Source organism: Balaenoptera physalus, assembly GCF_965194825.1.
Source record: "Balaenoptera physalus genome assembly, chromosome: X".
Taxonomy (NCBI): Eukaryota; Metazoa; Chordata; class Mammalia; order Artiodactyla; family Balaenopteridae; genus Balaenoptera; species Balaenoptera physalus.
The window spans coordinates 29,483,248-29,506,009 of NC_138903.1; the positions used below are offsets into that span (position 1 = coordinate 29,483,248).

The 22,762-nt window shown below is 34.1% G+C and overlaps 1 protein-coding gene across 5 annotated transcripts in view; it reads right to left on the bottom strand.

The window, feature by feature from the left end:
• Positions 1-22,762, bottom strand: part of DMD (dystrophin) — a 2,259,822-nt gene that overhangs the window by 1,062,553 nt on the left and 1,174,507 nt on the right. For all 5 annotated transcript variants that reach the window (XM_082446317.1, XM_082446321.1, XM_082446320.1 and 2 more), the window contains 4 exons: positions 22,231-22,392; positions 9,211-9,321; positions 8,643-8,816; positions 2,520-2,675 (listed from right to left, as the gene is read on the bottom strand). In XM_082446317.1, the coding sequence (XP_082302443.1) occupies positions 2,520-2,675; positions 8,643-8,816; positions 9,211-9,321; positions 22,231-22,392 (603 nt within the window). The remainder of the gene's footprint in view (positions 1-2,519; positions 2,676-8,642; positions 8,817-9,210; positions 9,322-22,230; positions 22,393-22,762) is intronic.

The window sequence follows — 22,762 nt, forward strand, 5'->3', positions numbered from 1 at the left end:
TACTTGTATGTGGGAGAAAAAATATACACCTTATGGTGTGTTCCTATGCATAGTTATTTTTTCTATGTATTATTGGTAGAAAAATAATTCTAGATTCAATATTTCAAAGAAATTCTATCTTCCCAGAGCTAATGCATTATTGATTTTATTTATTCTATTTTGTTTATATCCAGATAAATAGGTTTTAATAAAACAGGAGACACTGTCATCTTAAGGAAAATTGAGTTTTACACTTTTTTTTTTTTGGTGGAGAAAGGATACATTAAAAATAGTGCCACCTGTAGTAGAAATCATTATTTCATGAATGCTTAAAATTGTAAGTGAGGCTGACATGAGTATTGAGGCTTTGAGTATGAGCATTTGAGGCTAAAATGAATATTGCTATTTATGTATATTGTAATATAATTTAAAGCATACAGGAACTGTAGGTATTATTATATCTAGGGTGCTAGGTGTAATATCGCTCAATAAAATTAAATAGATTTAGATATAAGAAACTCTATTTTTATTCATTGAACAATTAAGTTAAGTTGGTGATATTAACCAAACTAATAAAATTGTGTTAAGAAAAGTGTCATGCTCTGAACTGAAATGCCCCCAAAATTAATAAATTGAAGCCCAAGCTCCCATGTGACTGTACCTGAATACAGAGTCTTTGGAAAGTAATTAAGGTTAAATGAGGTTACAGGGTGGGACCCTAATCAGATAGGATTGTGGCCCTACTAGAAGAGGAAGAAAAAGATATCCCTCCTTCTCCCTCCATCCCTCTTATCCTCTTCTCCCCTTCCTTCCCCCACCCCTCCCACTCCCCCTCCTTCTCCACCATGTGAGAACACAGTGAGAAAGTGGCCGTCTGCAAGCCAGGAAGAGGGTCCTTACTAGACTGACATCTTGATCTTGAACTTACCAGCCTTCAGCACTGTGAGAAACAAAATGTTCTTGTTTAAGCCACCCAGTCTATGGTATTTTGTTATGGCAGCCTAAGCTGACTAATACAAAAAAGTAATATATATTGAACTGAGGCAAGTAAAATGATTTAAATTCTGAAGACTATTAAAATAGAAGGGTTTGTATATTTATATAAAAAGAATGATACATTAAGAGATCCTCTGTTTCCATAAAACAAAACCACTATTGTTGAAGGTGCTTGGAAGATTTAAATATGAACAATTTTTTCTCAGAAAAGGAATACATGACTTCTACCATTTTATAATATGATATTTGTACATATTCCCTTTATCACTAATGTTTCTAAATCTTTATTTCAAAAATAAGTGCCTGCCCCACATTTTTGCTGTGTTCTGTCATGCTTTTAAAGCTAAGTATGATTTCTTAGTCATCGTTCATTTTGCTTTAATGATATTACTCAGTGCCAAATGGTTAAATAAACATACACTTCCAAATATACATTTTCAGGGATAAATAGGTCTTCACATCATCATAAGAATCATTTACTCCTTAATAATAATTAACGACACTAATAGGACACTAATAATACTAATAAGTATTAGTTATTAGTAAAAATAATTAAGGACACTAATAATAATCAGGACACTAATAGTCTTCTAATGTCATTTTTATTGTTTTAAATTCAAAGTGATTTATTCTACATTACTTTATGTTAAATTTACTCTTGCAAAGGCAAAGATTTTGTGCAAATTCTTCAAGGCAAAGAAAAGGCCCAGACAATAATTTATATTTGAAACAGCTAATTCTCTTTCAAAATTTTAAATTAGAAGGTTTTTAAAATATAAAAATGAAGACTATCAACTAATATGAATGGTGATTTTCAGATTTTCATTTGAATCTAAAACTCACTTTCTCTCAGTGATAAGTAATTTGCAATTTGTAGCTTCAAGACATAACCTTCAATCTACTTTCAGGGTGCAATATTAGAATTCTGCCTCTGCATGGCTACTTCTCAAACATGGGCAAGCACTTACATTTGTGTCTAAGATGAAGTGACAATTTTCTCATTGATGTTGTTATATTCAATAAAGTTGGGAACCTGAGCCGTAAAAACAGACTCTTTTCTCCCCACTGGTCTCAGTAAAGCTCTTTCTATGTAGAATGTATCAACTCCACTGTACCTAAATATAAGTCCTAAATATAAGTAGGTATATTAGTTTATAAAATTACCAGCCTTTGAGTCATCACAAGTAACTATAGATAATGAAAAGAAGGGGCAAGTTTAGAACAAAGAAACCCTTTTAGAATTATCTGATGGACCAATAAAAATCTCTCTGAGCTGTACATATTTTTTAATGTAGACTGAAAAGAAGACCCTCGCTGATTAATTACTGTTTCTTAAGAACTGCAAATTGGAATTTATCTATCTCTCTCTTTGTCTGTGTATGTATATATGTACGTATGTATGTATCCATGTATCTATCTATCTGTAGGGAGTAAATGATTTAGCCTTCCTAAGACATTAATTGTGCATAATTACTGACTCTTACTTTACAATATATAAGGAAAGTGGTAAGTAGCCAGTGCTTATGGTTTCAGCATGCACACACCTTTGCTCCCAGCTCATTATAATGCAATTTCAAAGCCGTTACTCTTTCATCAAGCTCTTTAGGGTTTTCTGTCTGCTTCTTCTGTACAATCTGACGTCCAGTTTTGATCACCATTTCCACTTCAGACTTCACTTCACTCAGACTTTTATACAAGTTCTAAGTTAAAACATAAAACAAAACAGAATAATAAGCAATAGTGTCTAGTTCATACTATTATTAATAAAAAGAAACAGGAGTAAAGATCACCTGAATTGCTATTCTATGGTTACAGTTTTAATGGAGTAGCATTTTGCAGCTGTGGTCAATATCCAGCTTTTGCATTTTCTGTTGATTTAGTGCTTCTATTTGTACTTATATGTACACATAAAGACACGCATATTATGTAGTTATATTTACCAAAGTAAGGGTACATAACACATATATTTAATTCTTCATTCCAAGTTTATAAAGATCATTTCTAAAAGTTATATGATTTCTATTGGGTTGGTCAAAAGGTTCCTTCAGTTTTTAAAGTAAAAATGAAAGACACATTTTTCATTTTCACCAAGAACTTTATTGAACAACACATTCACTGTTTTGTTCCACTACCTTCTGCCATTTTTCAGGCAGCTTCATAATTTCATCTTCCCAAAATGTCTTACCTTTTTGAGCAAAGAACTGTTCCAGGTGGCTTTTATGGTCTTCCAGGGAATTGAAATGTTTTCTATTAAGAGAATTTTGTAAAGACTGAAATAAATGGAAATCCGAAGGTGCAATGTCTGGTGAATACAGCGGATGAATCAGAACTTCCCAGCCAAGCTGTAACAGTTTTTGCCTGGTCATCAAAGAAACATGCGGTCTTGCGTTATCCTGATGGAAGATTATGCATTTTCTGTTGACTAATTCTGGACTTTTTTTGTCAAGTGCTGCTTTCAGTTGGTCTAATTAGGAGCAGTACTTGTTGGAATTAATTGTTTGGTTTTCCAGAAGAAGCTCATAATAAAGGACTCCCTTCCAATCCCATCATATACAGAATATCACCCTCTTTGGATGAAGACCGGCCTTTGGCGTGGTTGGTGGTGGTTCATTTCGCTTGGCCCACGATCTCTTCCATTCCACACTGTTGTACAGTATCCACTTTGCATCGTCCGTCACAATTTGTTTTGAAAACAGAACGTTTTCATTACATTTAAGTAGAGAATCGCATGTGGAAATAAGGTCAAGAAGTTTTTTTTCGCTTAACTTATGTGGAACCCAAACACCAAAGCAATTCACATAACCAAGCTGGTGCAAATGATGTTCAATGCTTGATTTGGATATTTTGAGTATGTTGGCTATCTCCTGCGTGGTATAACACTGATAGTTCTCAATAAATGTCTCGATCGCTATCAACATCAACTGGTCTACCCGACCCTGGAGCATCATCCAGTGAGAAATCTCCAACACGAAACTTCGCAAACCACTTTTTTTTTTTTAAACATCTTTATTGGAGTATAATTGTTTTACAATGGTGTGTTAGTTTCTGCTTTATAACAAAGTGAATCAGTTATACATATACATATATCCCCATATCTCTTCCCTCTTGCATCTCCCTCCCTATCCCACCCCTCTAGGTGGTCACAAAGCACCGAGCTGATCTCCCTCTGCTATGCGGCTGCTTCCCACTAGCTATCTATTTTACATTTGGTAGTGTATATATGTCCATGCCACTCTCTCACTCTGTCCCAGCTTACCCTTCCCCCTCCCCGTATCATCAAGTCCATTCTCTAGTAGGTCTACGCCTTTATTCCCGTCTTGCCCCTAGGTTCTTCATGACCAATTTTTTTTTTAGATTCCATATTTATGTGTTAGCATATAATATTTGTTTTTCTCTTTCTGACTTACTTCACTCTGTATGACAGACTCTAGGTCCATCCACCTCACTACAAATAACTCACTTTTGTTTCTTTTTATGGCTGAGTAATATTCCATTGTATACATGTGCCACATCTTCTTTATCCATTCATCTGTAGGTGGACACTTAGGTTGCTTCCATGTCCTGGCTATTGTAAATAGAGCTGCAGTGAACATGGTGGTACATGCCTCTTTTTGAATTACGGTTTTCTCAGGGTATACGCCCAGTAGTGGGATTGCTGGGTCGTATGGTAGTTCTATTTTTAGTTTTTTAAGGAACCTCCATACTGTTCTCCATAGTGGCTGGAGCAATTTACATTCCCACCAACAGTGCAAGAGGGTTCCCTTTTCTCCACACCCTCTCCAGCATTTATTGTTTGTAGATTTTTTGATGATGGCCATTCTGACTGGTGTGAGATGATATCTCATTGTAGTTTTGATTTGCATTTCTCTAATGATTAATGATGTTGAGCATTCTTTCACGTGTTTGTTGGCAATCTGTATATCTTCTTTAGAGAAATGTCTATTTAGGTCTTCTGCCTATTTTTGGATTGGGTTGTTTGTTTTTTTGATATTGAGCTGCATGAGTTGCTTGTATATTTTGGAGATGAATCCTTTGTCAGCTGCTTCATTTGCAAATATTTTCTCCCATTCTGAGGGTTGTCTTTTCATCTTGTTTATGGTTTCCTTTCCTGTGCAAAAGCTTTTAAGTTTCATTAGGTCCCATTTGTTTACTTTTGTTTTTATTTCCATTTCTCTAGGAGGTGGGTCAAAAAGGATCTTGCTGTGATTTATGTAATAGAGTGTTCTGCCTAAGTTTTCCTCTAAGAGTTTGATAGTGACTGGCCTTACATTTAGGTCTTTAATCCATTTGGAGTTTATTTTTGTGTATGGTGTTAGGGAGTGTTCTAATTTCATTCTTTTACATGTAGCTGTCCAGTTTTCCCAGCACCACTTATTGAAGAGGCTGTCTTTTCTCCACTCTATATGCTTGCCTCCTTTATCAAAGATAAGGTGACCATATGTGTGTGGGTTTATCTCTGGGCTTTCTATCCTGTTCCATTGATCTATAATTCTGTTTTTGTGCCAGTACCATACTGTCTTGATTACTGTAGCTTTGTAGTATAGTCTGAAGTCAGGGAGCCCGGCAAACCACTTTTGACGTGTTTGATCAGCCACAGCACCTTCTCCATACACTGAACAAATCTTTTTTTGCGTTTGTACCTTTCTTGAAATAATAAAGCATAATATGCTGAAAACGTTGCTTTTTTTCTCCCATCTTCAATATTAAAATGGCTACACAAAAATTCACCAATTTTGATGTGTTTTTTTTAGATGCATGTTGATATGACAGCTGTCACAATACAATCTAACAAAATTGTTTTGAATGAAGTTAAACACAACTAAGTGCTAGTGGAGCCATCTTACAGTAAAAACCAAACAAACTTTTTGGCCAACCCAACTTTTTAAATGTTACAATTATATAATTCTAGCTGTGAGTTTGGAAAAATTCATTTACTCATTCCCCAGGTATTTGTTGAGTGCCTGCTTATACCAGACAGTACTTGAGTCACTAGAGAATCAGTGGTGGCCAAGCCAGACACGTTCAGTGTTGTTCTCATGGTGCTACATTATAGTTGGGATAAAACATCTAAATTTCCAGACCATAATTTCAATATATATTAAATCATATATAAGGAGGGAAGGTAATTTTAAATGTTAATTAGTTATACAAATTTATTTTCTTAATGGTGCTGATTAATTAACTATAGACTGATATAAAACATTATGTAAAACTCAAATGTACATCACAATTATAAAGAACACATATATTGGTTCACAGTAGTATACTGCCATAACAAATCCTCATGAAACAAATGTCATAGCTTTCCCTTGTAGTTATTTTACTTGGAAAGATATGTGCATTTGAATGTATGTATATATGTATGCATGTGTACATGTACATATGTATATGTCTATATGTATACATGCATATGTAATAGTTTACTTACACATTGCTGCATTAAGTTGTTCAGTGGTGAGCCTGAACAACAAATATTTATTTTATTGGTACTAAGAAATAAAGTTGCTAGTAGGTAATTGCTGTTATTTGGGAGTTAGGGAAGAAATTAGGTTTGTTTTTTTCTTTTCAGTTTAAAATCAGTGTTTAAAACAAAGCATTTTGTAAATGCTAAGCAATTATCCTATTCATTAAGGCTACATACATAAATATTTCCACCTTAATCCCTTCTTTGATGATTGCCTGATGTTATTATTCCTTTATTAATAATTGTGAGTTCTTTCTGAACTTTCCATATGATTTTTTAATTCATTTACTTCTATCTTAGGAATTATAAATTTATCTGGGTATTCAGAAACATTTAAATCACTAATTATCACACTGGGACTGAATTCTTGAATTTTGGAATCAGAGATACTTCCAAATGACTTACTATTTAAATTTTTTTAAATGTCAATTATTTACCTTTATGAGGAAAGTTCATTCAAAGTACTAAATAGCCATTTACATCATATCATTCAATAGACAGATAAAATATTTATCATTAAGGAAGGAAAATAGTCTTTATATTTGTCTGTGTTCATGTTTGTAAGACTTTTTTTTTTAAGGCCGCGCCATGTAGCATACGGGATCTTAGTTCCCCGACCAGGGATAGAACCCATGCCCCCTGCATTGGGAGCATGGAGTCTTAACCACTGGACCGCCAGGGAAGTCCCTGTAAGACTTTTTTTAACAGAACAAAAATTACTTGAAAGCAAAGGCCATGATTATAGTATATGTAAGAGAGCATCTTAAGTAATGAAAAAATACAAAAGTTGTAAAGAAAATATATCCTTATGGAAGAACGACTTGAATTGGTCCTGACATTTAAACCAGAACCAGAAACAGACTGAGTAAATACTGTGAACTGTTTCCTCTGTACTGAATCAGGGCATAGTAACACCTGGGTGCAGGTAGGGTTTTTTTGTTTTTTGGGTTTTTTTTTTCAGTTCATATTTACTAGCAGATAAGTTTTATGAGGTACCACTAGAGACCTGTTCCTAGAAAAGAATGAACAGCTCTCCCTTTGTGAATATACTTAGCCATGATGATAATGTACGTGGGTCACTTTGCTTTCAATTTTTTTTAAATGTAAGATGAAATATGCTCCCATGTATTCCTAATGTTACTTACCTAATACCAGCTAATATATAAAATGATATTCAAAATTTCTTTTGGGGGTGAGAATATTTATAATAATGATGCCACTGAAATGCAGCCTGTGTTATTAAGCTATGTTACTGAATAAAAATTACTCCATAATTTTTCACAAAGAAAATTTTTGTTTAAAAGAATGATATTCTCCCATTCATAATGATATGACTGAAATGTACCCAAGGGTTTCTTTTTCATTTATGTTATGGAGTAGAAGCAGGAACAATACTTAAACACAAAGTACTAAATAAACTTTTTTCCCATTAATGTTAATAGCACTCAGTGTTTTTATTTTATGTGAATTTCTACCCTGATACTCCATAGTACACATACATTTATAATAATACTTATATTACTCTAGTAGATGCCCTCATAATTCAGCTTTACGTTATCAGAAGAGTCATCTGACTTGGTGAATTTTCAATAAGTGGAACAAAGAACACTGCTCGAAATCCCCATAGTGCAGATTTACACTACAGGCTAATAGTCGGTGCCTCTTTATTCTGTCTTTGTGGTCTGGCAGAATTTCACTGCATATCCAGCCCTGATATTTAATGGAAAGATACTAGGGTTTGGAGTAAGCGTGCCCGGATTGGAATTTTGCTTTTGCCTTTCACTTGCTGTTTGTCTTTAAATTCTCTCATTTAATCTGTGGCCTTGAGAATTAAAGGTGACTTGTGTGGATCACTTAGCTTCCTTAGCACTCATTTCTAGAATTGTTTTTATTACTGTGGATACTGCTGTTGTTGCTGTTTCCAGACTAACATATTTCTTTCCAGGATTTCCATTTAAAAATATTTTCAAAGTTCCATAAGAATTAAACAAAGGCAATTTCCTTTATATTCTGCACAGTCCTTGATAAATTATAGACTCAAAGAAGACATTTTCAGAAGAGGTATTAAGTGGCTACTATTTCAGTAATAGTTCTTGTCTCTCAATACACCTGTGCTAATTTTTGTTCATATACCAAATATTGTTCCTTATTCCAATAAGGAAAGTCAAGGGGTAGCTGCATATTTGCCATCTGAAATACATACCACACAATGATTTAACTGTGACTGTACTACTTCCTGTTCAACACTCTTTGTTTCCAATGCAGGCAAGTGCATCTTCACTTCATCTAAAATCATCTTACTTTCCTGTAGACGCTGCTCAAAATTGGCTGGCTTCTGGAATAATCGAAACTTCATGGAGACATCCTGCAATTTTTTCTGTAAAGAAAAAGCACCAATTTAATTTTGCCTTCCAAACAATAACCAGTCATATTCTTGTTAATATATTTTCCTTTATTCTGGAAGATATACAAGAATAAAAATAAAAACAAACTGAAGAAACCCTTTTTTCATTTGTCCAGCACAAAGAATACATGCATTTGGGAGAAGAATTCAGTAATTGTTCTTAATGTGATACTAAATAAATGACAATTTATTAACCTATTTTATCCTTAAAATGTACAATTCAAAATAGTTTGTATCATTTATATATTATTTGTAGTTTTCAACTAATGCCCTTAATTCCAATTTGCTAATAAGCAAGTTATCTAATATAGATTATATTTTAATATCCAACTAAAACAAGCTCCTTAGTTAATGGAATAATACATACCTGTGTCACTTCAATTTGGGATAGTACCCTTTGGGCCGCTTCCTTTCCCTGGTAATGTTTCTTCATTTCTTCTAAGCTGATCTCATAACTTGTCAAATCAGATTGGATTTTCTGTCGGGAGGACAGCATTATAAGTCAGCATGCTCTGCAAGTTACTGCAAAGAACAACTCACCTTCCAAGAAAATGGAATTCAAAACTCTCTCAAAACATTATTACAATGTAGCCTCTTTCAAAATGACAATAAATTGATTTTTTTACTTATCAAAAGTTATCAAAAATGAAATAACTTATTTATCTCCTATTGGGCTTATTAATAAAAATAAATTATTCTTTTGAATCAGTGATAATGAATAGCTGTTTCAGATATAATTTTCAGTAGGAAGTATCTATTTATATCTAATATGTGAAATTTATATTCTTTTATCTTTGTATTTACACTCAAAGCTGACCAAAGATGTTAGCCTTTATTAAAAAAAAGCCAACTATGGCAGCAATAAGGCATAATGAGAAAGTTGAATGTGGACAATATTCCTTAATAGTGATCTTTACTCAGAAATTCTATGCCATATTTCAGTTAAATTTCAGGGAAGCTAAGTATCTAGGAAAGGGAAGCTAAATGTCTCGACTGGCCTTGCTTTTTGTCTGATACATACTTAATAGCGTCCTACAGAGACTGATTTTTAAACTTTAAATAAATATAAAATATTTATATATTTTCTAAAATGAGTAAAGACATTTTTGATCAAGTTGTATTTAAAAGTATGTCTGGGGGCTTCCCTGGTGGCGCAGTGGTTGAGAATCTGCCTGCCAATGCAGGGGACACGGGTTCGAGCCCTGGTCTGGGAGGATCCCACATGCTGCGGAGCAACTAGGCCCATGAGCCACAACTACTGAGCCTGCGCGTCTGGAGCCTGTGCCCCGCAACAAGAGAGGCCGCGATAGTGAAAGGCCCGCGCACCGCGATGAAGAGTGGCCCCCGCTTGCCGCAACTAGAGAAAGCCCTCGCACGAAACGAAGACCCAACACAGCCAAAAATAAATAAATAAATAAATAAATAAAAATCCTTCCCTCTAAAAAAAGGAGTCATCATAAAGGGAGTAAGATGGAAAAAGAATTAGGAAAGGGAAAAGGAGAGAAATAAAGACCAAAAAAATTGTTTAAAAGTATGTCTGTATTTGACTTATACACTTCTGAGCCAGTTACAGGAGTGGGTCAAATCCGGTAGTGTGCAGAGACAAAAACAATAAATTCATTCATTTCTTTCTACCAGATCCAGCAAAAATTAGCTACTGGTCAAATTATTCTAATTTAAAATTCAGTCATTGTCAGATTATCGTAAATAAGAGAAGAAGAAAATGATTAACTTATACCACAGGGCCCATAAAATTTCCATGCAAAACAATTTGTATAATGCATATTAATATAACCTAACTTACACCAACTGGAGTCAATTCTGGCACATATTATTAGAAAATAACATCAGTTTGCTTAGCAATTACCACAGAGAACTACAGCCCTGAAATGAGCAATGAGAATTATTCCAAGAAAATTGGTTAAGTGGTGAAGGAGTTTTTCAGAATACAAGGTTATAAATGTACAGATACACCTTAATATTATTCCTTAGCATATTGATCCTAATAATTATAAAGGCAAAATAATTACAAATTACTTAAGTAATTAGAATTCTGGTTTAAAATAAAGAAGAGCAAAGCCGCAAGCAAATCCATTTTTTTTTTTTTTTTTACTATATATGGTATCTTCAGTGGTTGAACTACGACATTGCATAAGAAATAGTGGTATGTACCTTTTCTCCAGGAACCATAGAATTTGGGGGTTAGGGATCCATGTCAGTGCATAGCATTGTTCATACACCTAGAAATACTAAGGAGTCTGATAAAATTTAATGGGAGTATACACAGTAGAGTAATACTTACAGGAGAGTTAATAGATGTCATAGGAGAGGTGATGTTAAAGTAGACTATGAATAATTAGTAAGCATTGCTGGGGGCATCAGATGCTTTAGGAGGTTTATGGTCTTAACTTCTCAGGTGGAAAAGTCTCACCCCCTCAAAATGGTGGGTCAATAACAGCCATGCCTCTGTCACATAACTCTGGCCATCCGCAAGTCATGGAAAATTAGAACATGAAGAATGCTTGTGCCCAGTTAGGTCCATCAGACTCTCTCTCGGAACTGACAGGAGAAAGTCTGGTCAAGCTCTGTGGGCGCTTGGAACTGTGTCACGTATGAGACTGTGCTTATGAAGTCCCTAGTTTGCACTGTCAGTTTAGGAAGAGCAAAGGCCCATAACCAGAGAGAGAAGTAAGAAAGAGATAGTAGGAACAAAAATATTGATGGCTTTCAATCATAGGCTGAAGCAGATAGCATCTGCCAAAGATGGCTGCAACAACAGTGTTTGTAACACATACTCCTCTTACCATTCCCCCACTAAGAGGTAGAGTTTATTTCTTCACCTCTTTAAATCTAGATCAGCCTTCTGATTGCCTTGACCAGTAAAACAGAGCAAAAGTAATGCTCTGCCATTTATGGGAAAAGCCCTTAACTGGCCTAGTGGCTTCCACTCCTGCCTTTTTGGAACACTCACTCTTCGGATGCCCCCTCTTGGAACCCATCTGACATGCTGTGAAAAGCCTAAGCCACATAGAGAAGCTGTGGAGAAGTGTTTCAGTGAATAGTCCCAAGTGAGCTTTCAGCTCACAGTGAGTATCAACTGCTAGACATGAGGGAACCATCTTGGGCATCCAGCCTATTTGAGCTTATAAGTCACCGTAGTACCAGCCAACAAATGCCCGCAATCACAGGAGAGACCCCAAGAGAAACCATCCAGCTGAGCCTTCTCAATCCACAAAACCATTAAGAGAAAATGATAATTTGCTGTTACAAGTGACCAAAACACAGGTTCTAGTCTCTTCCTAGTAAAAACGTTATTCTTGCCCTTGGTTTCCATGAGACATTCCTGTGCCCTTATGACCAGCTCCCCTGCCTCATTTTTGTTTTGGCTTTAGTTAATTCATTTTTGTTACTTGTACCTAAGTGTCCTAAAGAGTACACTGGATATGCAAGGAGATGAGAGTTTTAAAAACAAAAGCATTCTTGAATGAGGGAAAACAAGATGTGGACAAGGCACTGAACCACATGAAGAGTTTGGGAGAACTGAAATAATGCATAGAGAATTAATGCACATCCGCAGAAATATAACTAGAAACATAGGTGGGAATGAGGTATTAAATAACCTCATGGCCTAAATGAAAAGTGTCCAGTTTTTTTTAATATGAAGATAAAGTTTAAAGTTTAAAAGTGATCAGAATCACAGATAATGGTTTTACTGCTAATACTTAATCTAACTATTAAGGCAATTCATAATGAGAGAATTCTTCTATAAACTCAGTAATACTTGGATATGAATTTGTATTTTATTAATCATCATATATAGCTACATATGTGTGTGCATTTTTTTTAAAAGAAGCAGCATCACTTGTACAAACAGTATTTATTTTAGTGCACTCAAACATTAGAGGGAAATAGAAAGGGAGGGTCAGGAGAGAACCATGGAGAACAGAAAAATTTAGGGATGGGAGAACAAGGGAAACACCAAAGAAAGATAAGGAACAGTCTAAGAGAAGAAGAGGAACAACCAGGAAAGAGAGAGGGTGCCACTGATATCAAGTGCTGTGAGAGCTTTAAGAATGAGGGAGAGATCGACAATGTCAATTTTGAGACAGATCAAATGAGATAAGTACTAATAAGGGCATATTAGCTGGTCAATGAGCACTGTAGCCAGGACAGAATCCCTAGATGGTAAGAGCAGAAATCAGGTTTTCAAGGGCTGAAGACTGATTAAGGACAAGGAAATACCCTTATAAAACAGTTTAAATCATTTTTGAAGACTTTTGTCTCCCCACATAATGAAATGTAGGTCAGTGAGAACTGAACACGTATTAAGGCCATATGAAAGAAGTCAATGGACGAAGCATTTTTTTAAAGCATGTATAAAGATAATTGATTAGAAAAACCTTGGAGGAAATGGAATAAAGGGCAAAGATCAATAATCAGTGGAAAATACTGACAGGTGGAGAGGTGCCACTCTTTCAGAAGCCAAAGGTAATACATAAAGATTTTGGATGTGGAGAAGCAGAAAGTGTAATGCTTCCTACTTGATGCTCTCTGGGAATCAAATAGTGTTAAGAGAAATCTGGATTTAAGTCTCAGGGCTCTGACTTGCCACCTGGGCAAAGCACCAAACTTTTTTGAGCCTCAATTTTCTCATCTCTAAACTGATGGTGATAATGACAAGCCAGCAATGAAGCATTATAATAATTTGTAGGCAGAGTATCTGGGAAAATTCTCATGTCTGCAGTAGACAACTATACTGGTTTTGGTAAAAAGATGAGAGGCGATAGTATATGTAAAAATACCTGCTCAAGTTGTCTGCACAAATATCTACTCATAAATTGTCAGTGTCATTATATATCATTTGTCTATAAGCATGAGCCCCTTGATATCTGCTGAGGATGAGAGAGGAGAGGATTGAGGAGGAATCAAAAGGAAAGTGATGAAAGTTGCATAGCCATTACAGAAATTGGGAAAGGAAAATGATGAGTGAAAAATTAAAAAGATATTCAGAGAGAGCAGAGGGCCCAAATTATATACCTGTAACAGTATCTGTCCACATGTATTTGACTAATTCATCCATTTGGCACTCAAGGTATATATAGTAGAGGAAAAAATGAAATATACACCTAATTCCTTTAGCCTTTTATACTAGAGGGGTGAGAGAAGAGCACTGAAAGAAATAATCATTATTATCATCATCACCAAAGTGGACATCTGTGTGACCTTATGTCCCAACAGTTCACATATATTCATTTAATTATCTAATCAAACTAAGGTAAGGATTTACCATCCTAAATTACAATTACAAATGAGATTAGAAATGTTGACTTGTCCAAGGTAAAGTTAGGAAGTAGCAAATTCAATGCCCTTTAAACAACTATACTGCCTCTTAAATTATGATTTAAAAATAAAAATATCCTCCAATTGGACATTTATCAGAAAAAACCAGACATCTAATCTTATTTGCATACTAATAATACTTAGCTTATCCATTCAATTCAAGAAGGAGATTCTGCATCTACCACCTTATTCCACACAGTGAGAACCATTGACCCTATTCTTAAAGAATATCTGTTCTAGGGAAACAGAACATGGAGATACAAGTAAATTACAAAGCAGAAATATGTGCAATATAATGGAAAAAATCATGCTATGCCATAAAAGAGAAGAGAAATATTTATTTCTACTATAGAATCTGGTAAAAGTTTAAGAAATTGGCGTAATTTAAGTTCCATATGGCTGATAAGGGGTTTTTAGAGGGGTAGATAAGATAATAAGAAAATGGGAATTCATTCCAGGTTGTGGGAATCATGCTAGAAAAGACGGAGTTTGGAGTGTGCAGAATGTGAATACTTAGTTTCACGGAAGAAGAACTGGATGTGGGTAGAGTAAAACTTACTATCTAGAGGAGGAATTAATGAAAAGCAACTGAACCTTAAGTTTCAGGGCTGGTTACTTGCAAAAAGAATTATTCTATAACAGTATTTAATTTTCTATTTGTAATTTGTATAGTTTTTTTTCTTAAAGATTGCCCCCTCAGAGCTGCCTGCAGTAGCATAGCATTACAAAAGAAAACCAAAATAACTTAAGTGATCATTGAAACACAGGTCTTCTGATGATTAATTCCACATTTTTCCAGATGAGCCATACTGTTGTCATGACTTATAAACAATAGGAACAACAATAACTCACAAAAACACACGACCAAAAACAACTTTTATCTATCACAAGGGGATGTGAAGGACCATGTAACACGTGAAAGGAAAGTTTGGCAATTTGGAAGTTTCAATGCAAAGAATTACATGGACTTTGAAATGTTCATGTTTATATCAAGCAGTTACATAGACTGTTGGGAGGATGAATTTCTATACTCTTAGAAAGGTCACCACTACTAAAATCATTAAAACTGAAAAAAAATGATGGTTGAACATCATATAAAACTGAGATTTTATCATAATTTATAGGCAGCATTTCTAGAAAAATTCTCATATCTGTAGTATGATTCCAATAGGATTAGAGATCAAAATTTCCTTATAAATTGAGTATATTATATATGAAAGGAGCACAGGGGCTAAATATATTTTGTAAATTAAGGATAACCATGTGTCCGTGCTACAGAACTTCTCAGAATATTTTATATATGAATATGCATTAATATCCAAGAGGGATACAGTTCTTTGCTCAAATTATCCTTTTGCTTTTCTTTGGCAGAGTATATCACACAAGTAGATTTGGGAAGAACTACCTCATGTACTTAATGTATATATTTAGTGATAACAATTCAATTCATTATTAAGATTATAAGATAAAAATGGATATCTATTTCCAATTGATTCTACTTTGGGAAGGCTGTATAACATGCATCACACTTAGCTAGCACCTTTAAAAATTGATTCCACAATTCTTACTTTCAACTGATAATTCATTTTTAGTTTGTACTTAGGATATATTTTACCACCTACTTTATTTAATGTCATCAGATTATCATTCTGGAACTACATAATTTAAAAATCCTTATCACTTTAGGGCAGGCTTATTGTGAAATAGATAAGTGATTTGTTTAAATAACAGTATTATGGAAAATTATAGGCAAAATGGACAATCTCCCATTTACAAATTCCTCTTAAAAAAAAGATGAATATTACATCATCTTTCCTGATACTATAATCAGACAATGAAAAAAATAACATTTTAAAAACTTTTTTAATGTAGAAGAAAACACTGGGATTGGAAGATTTCATCCAAAGGATAATGATTTCCATAGTTGGCTACCGGATTTCTAAGGTCTGCTAAAGATCTAAAGACTGTACTATTTGAGTTCTATATTCACCTAAAATATACATCTACCAGCATACGGATGATAAGTGTTTGAAGAAAATAAACAACTGATCTTGTGAAACTGTCAGCTTCACATAAAATCAGTAATTTGTAAAAGAAACAAAATGAAAGGAAGTAGCAAATGAGTGCTGCTGATTTAGAATACCCATGTATGCTCTAAAAGGAGTTCTCAACCCAATACTTCTCCGGATCACTAGATGTTTTTCATAAAAGTGAAATAATATAAAGCTAATTATATCGTCATGCTCTTACCAAAAAAAGACATTTGGCAATACAGTAATTATGTTCATAACTAGCACTATATATTGAAAGTAGGAAACAACAGTGGAAATGAATATAACCATTTTTTCCATTAGAGGTGGTAAAGGGCAAATTAGAAAACTAAAAATCAATCAAACATTAAGGACATTTCCAATATAGCATTTTACAATTAACTGAGCAGAGAGCAGGGCTTTTTATCATGATTTACCTCATCAGACCATTCTCATATATCAAATTAATGACAGAAAATGGCAAGCAAAATTAAGCTGTAACTGTCTAAAGTATTTAATGGAAAAAAGGAAACTTTGTATCAAATAATTATTGAAGCTTTTCTCACATCAAATAAAGAAAATGACTCCAAAGAAAATAACTGAAATATTTCAGAAAGAAAAATATTAGAAGATGTCAGGTTAAGACTACGAATGGAGAAATTTAACAGTTAGACGAGTAATTTTTAAACAGACAGTAATTTTGATATTGTATCCTCAAGAAGGGGAAATAGCCACATACAACACATATTCTAAAATTAAAAGAAGAAAATGTACTCGAAGACCTTGGATACTTTGTGCTTTTAAAACGTGTGGAACGTGAAAAAAATATAATCTTTCACATCTTCTGCAACTCTTGCTTGTGATTATTTCCCACACTATTAAACATGTCAAAATCACAATAACTGTCATTCTATATTGGGGAGTAATCAGTTCTATATAGTAATACACAGGGGCAGCATTTCAGTGTTAGAACAGATTTAAAATTCATTGCATTGTGTTTACCATTATATCTATACTGCTGGGTAAAAAGAAAGGAAAATATTTGTTATGGTTATGTGGAGTTTAACATCGGAGCCCAAATATCTATAATAGCTCTCCATTTTCTTGTTCTGTGATTAAATTATTTCATTATTACATAAATCCAGAATGAATTTCCCTATGCAAGTTTATACTGTCTAATTCATAAATCGGTGAGGTAAGCTGTAAAGTTAGACTGTTTTGAGTCGTTTGGCAATCAAACGTGCCTATTTCCACTATAAAAGTCTTTTTTATTCCATAATGAAATCATAAACTTAATCTGATAGACCAAACTCTGCATTTAGGTCTTTATTTTTTAAACACTGATTTTGAGAGTTTGGAATGTTTACATTTAAATATGGCCAAATATATTTAAAGTGAGTTAGAAGATTTAGGTTAAATAAATACAGGAAGACCTCAGTTATGAATTATTTTGATGCGCAGCTAATGCAATCATCTTAAATTAACAGCTTTCTTTAGTAAAAAGAAGATCCCTCCTTTCTGTTTATTGATATTCATTTCTCTTTATTGATATTCATTGGGATGGAAAAAGAGATGGAAGGAAGAAATCTGGTCTGTAGTGAACCTGGAATACCTAAAAGTCCTAGCTTGATAAGCAAAATACAGGAGCACTTTTCTATGATGATTATGAGATCCTCTCCTTTGATGGTAATGTGTTTGTTTCCTAAATTTTTCTTTTTTTCCCCCTCTACTCATGAACATAAATCTACTATGTGGGATATGAGGCTGCAAAAGATGGGATCAGGAACCTGCCAGACAAAAGAAATAGAACAATTTAGCTATTACAATCACTGTTAAGCAACCCCACTGCTTCTAGTGGTAATATGAGTAATGGGGTCATAGTCTCCTCTATAAAATGTGCATCATCAACACATAATGATGTGGAGCATTTCAACAGGTACCCATGTTAGACTGTTCTTACATATTGGAGATTCAAAATATGAGATTACTGGAAAAGGGAAAAAAATTACAGATTGAAGTATCTGTGTAATCTTAAGAATTACAGACATTTACGTGGCCATTTAGACACAGTTATCATGGCTCCTACAATGATTTAGAGATACATACAAGGTAACTGGCGCATTAACGTATGTGGAATTAGGGCGAAAAAAAGAAGAAAATAAGAAAAACTAAGCCAAGTTCATCTTCAAACATCCATACTGAAAATTCTACTTGTCTAAATTAATTCGTTCATGTAGGAGTTCTCAGCTATATTTTCTACTTTCACTCATTTCCCATAAGAGTAAGCAAACAATCAATATAGGAAAGTCACCAAAGTCTGACTTCCACCCCAACTCCCTCCCATTGAAATCTTGTCACAGCCATAGGTGAGAATGTCAAAACAGCGGTGAGAAGTGTGACGTGAAAAAAAGAAAAAAAGAGACTGCAGCTACTCAGCCATTACCAGTAATGAACTATTGAAAGTGCTCAACCTTAGCTACACATTAGAATAACTCAGGGTGGGGAGGAGTTCCGAAAAATTCTGATGACTGAGTCCACCTAGAGATTCTGACTTGATTGGCCTGGGGTGCAAAGCTGGGTACTTGGATTTTTGCTTCCAGACCTTAGGTGATAAAACTAAATCTCTGTGTTTCACAATGTTCTTTAGGAAAATTAAATAGATTAAACAACTCTATTCATGCTGTGTGCTTCTCTGCAGTTATCAATTTGATGATTTTATTCTGTAAAGTTGTTTCGAAGAAACACTCATAGGGTTTTTTATATTTAGTCATACTATTTTTGAAATATGTCTTAAATTTTTGATTTGTATATCTAGAAGATAAAATTTCTATATCTAGAAGAGCTTTCCCTATTTGCTTTATTCTATTTGAATCAATAAGATGTCATCTTAATTTTATACTTTAATAAAAACCTCTCTTTAAATATGCTGGCATTTTGACGCTGTAGTCATATGATTTAAGAATTTGGTTTGGATAAGAATTATTTTTTTGAAATAAAATACTCGAGTCAACGTATGCTCTGATATTCTAGCAGTATGTAGTTTTATTGTCTAAAAGGTTAAACTTTACTCCTGTAAGTTCAAGACACTAAATAAAAAAGTAAAATATGTTTAATCTGATTTAGAATCAGAAGGCCCAATTTGCTCATTATGACAGATAACTGGTCAATGAACATGCAGAGGCAGTGGGAAGCTCATTGCTGCCCTATAGTCCTAAATGCAAATAGAATGCAAGGAAGTGCCTTGCTCTACATCTACTTTTACATATAATAAGAGTATACCTGTCAAAATGTTTTACACATTGCACACATTTCCTTAATACTGAAATTCGTTTATACCTGAGAATCTCAAACCACCTTGAAAGGCAGAAAAAGGGAGACTCTTTTTAACAGATTGAAATTTAGTAGTAAAACTACCAGTGCGCCACACGGTGGAGTCAAACATCCACAAATCTATGTGGCCAATATGTGACAGGAAATCTGAGCACAGATTTAAGATGGCCAAATATGGTAACGCCATTCACTTTGTCCTGCTTCTCGGTGATGTATTAAAACAAGTACTCGATTTCTGAAAAGGGAAAGCTAAGCCCATTAATCTTTTAATTAGCAATGAACTCTTCTGCAAATTTACAGAAACACATTGGGTAAAAATTTTCATTTATACATAGGCTTAAATTTACCCTCCTTATATATACTTAGAAAAACGTCCTTTGGTGGTATTCTTAGTAGGTTCTTTGTCTGACACACTGTGCTTAAGTGCTTACTTCACAGACAACCCCTTTATCCTCTACTTGTTTCTTCCAAAGGAGATTCAAATTGAGCTTCAGGAAAGCCAGTCCTTGAAGTAAATCTGAGTACTTGATAACTCTGTTCTAGAAAACAATTCACTTTGCTGTCATCTTAAAATAAAATCTTGGAGAAGAATGTTTCAATAGCTTTTGGGTGGCTTGCATTTTCCAATATTATATATTACCATTTGGGGAATTCAAAGTCAAGAATCATCTTGAAAATGCAGGTGCAACCAGAAATGTAGGAAAAATGGATTTGAGCTTGTTAGTACTCTAAAATCTCTTTTTTCAAGTAGATTTGAAATTTCTTAGTCTACTTGTGTGCTGTTATCTCCAAGTATTTTGAACTGCTATTAATAATATTTTTAATATAGTTTTTATTTGGGATACCAAACAAAAATCTTTATATAATGTTATTAAAAACTAGTATGTTATATTCATGTTTATGGAATCATGTATTTATATCTAAATAAAAAAACCACTCAGGGTCAACAACCTTTTAAACTAAACAATATTTTTTTTTCTAAAAGTTCCCATTTTTTTCCTAAGACAATAAGAGCTTTTGCCAATCTCAAATTTGCTACTCATAGTTTCATTCTACCAGCTTGAAAAAGTAACTCTATATATTTTACAGTACAAATAACTGAGTTTAATATTTATACTGGTCAAATTTTTCCTTAATTACATTCAGCAAGTTATGAGCAATCGTTAATCAAATATTCCTCCAAATTCATGTCACTAAATTTTAAAAAATAAGCGGTTCTACTCTGTCTTTAGTTTATAATCATGTCGTTCTCAATTCAGTAAAAATTTCCCATTCCTACCATGCATTTTTCTAAAGCCTACCTAAAATACTTTGTATGTGACTCAAATCGGAACAGTCTTCAAAACAGATAATGCTAGAGAACTTGACTACACTATGTTAGTTTGAAGAAATGTGTATACCGGGGAGGTTACATACTGCCCTGGTGAAAAGACTGTCATGAGGATTTCATCATCAAAAACTTCCCCAAACGTCACTTTCTTCACCTCCTATGACAATGGTCAATGAGGAACCCCATCACTCTGGACTTTTGCAGCCTATCAAAGCTATCTGTACTCTGTCCCATATTCTCAAGGACGTTCTTGGACAAACTTAGACAATATGGAAAACTAACCCATGCTATTGTGTACACTGATGCTTTGGGCACCAATTTAACTGTGATTCACTGCACTGTAAAGGCACAATAACCATAACTTATAAATCCAGTATTTTACCCCCAAATTTATTTTGAAGTGAAAACATTCTGGTATCTCCACCAATTAGTGGGGAGAGGGCCTTGGGGATGGACAGATAACCTTCTAATGATCTTTGCATTATATCGTATCGGTCTGACTTATCCTTGGGTATTGGGTTCGTACTATGTACATAAGATGTGAAAAGTAGCTATCTATAATTACTGTAGATATAGTAGCTATCTGATAGTACCTTACTATCAGAAAATCCTAAAGACATTTAAATAAATAATTCTTATGATATTTTACATACATGTAAATGTTATTTAAAAATAGAAATACAGCATTACTTCCCAAGGTGAAAGTTAATTTAGATATAGACTAAATTTACTCGGTATAAAGTTGACTTAGATTTATTTTCATTCCTATTTTAACTCTCATTCTAGAAAAGTTAGTTTAACACATTTCATAATTCAGATTGAATAGTGTTGAATGTATAGGTATGTGAGTAAATATGAGTATAGACATATTAGTATTAGTAATAAAATGCAAATTTATATCTCTAATTTCTTGTTATTAACTACTTGCGACACATTAAATGTAGAATATAGGTCATATGAATTCTAATTCCAAGATAAAGATGAGTTGATAATAAAATATTTGATGCTGCATTTTTAATACTACCACCAAAAATATTTTCTTTACAATTGACATTCCTACGGTTTCCCTCTAGCTCAAGTATAGTTTGAAAATATTGATAAACAGCAGACTTCAGTGTGATACTGCCCTGGTCTTTTAAGTGTCTCTATTTCAAAGTCCTCCATTATGTACGTTCAAAAATAAATCTTAGAGTACTAATATAGAGCTCTTTTTTCCCCTTACCTCCAAATAGTCCAATCAGTTGATCAAATAACCCTTTGTACAACTAGATGAATAAATTTTAAGTTAGAAAGTTACTAATGTCTTGTTCAGATAATAAAAACAAAAGAAAAGAAGCTCATTCCAGGTTCTACTTGCCTGGGCTTCCTGAGGCATTCGAGCTGCGTCCGCTTTGTCAGCAATATAAGCTGCCACCTGCTTGTCAATGGATGAGAGGGACTCCTGAATTAAGTGTAAGGATTTTTCAATCTCCTGGGCAGACTGGATACTCTGTTCAAGCAACTTTTGCCTCCTCACGGCCTAAACAAAGAAGAAACAGGAATGAATCAGTTCAATATTTACTGGTGATAGTTTTTCTGCAATCCTTCTGCAAAGCAAATGAAGATTCTAGATTCTTCCCCCATCACCTTTTTATAAGATAGATTTCGCAGCTTCCTGCCACTCATTCAGCTCTACTTAAAAAAATGAAAATCAGAATAAGAAAAAAGAGTTAGCACACAGAACTGCAGGATCAGGAATCTCTGCAGGACAAAAGCACAGTATTATGTACATCAAGGAAAGAGGCTGGGAAAAACATTAGTGAAATCATCTCCGTCATTGCAATCTGTTGTTCTCAGGCCGAATGTTCCTCCTGATCTCATTATATAGTTCAAGAGATTTGGTTTACTTA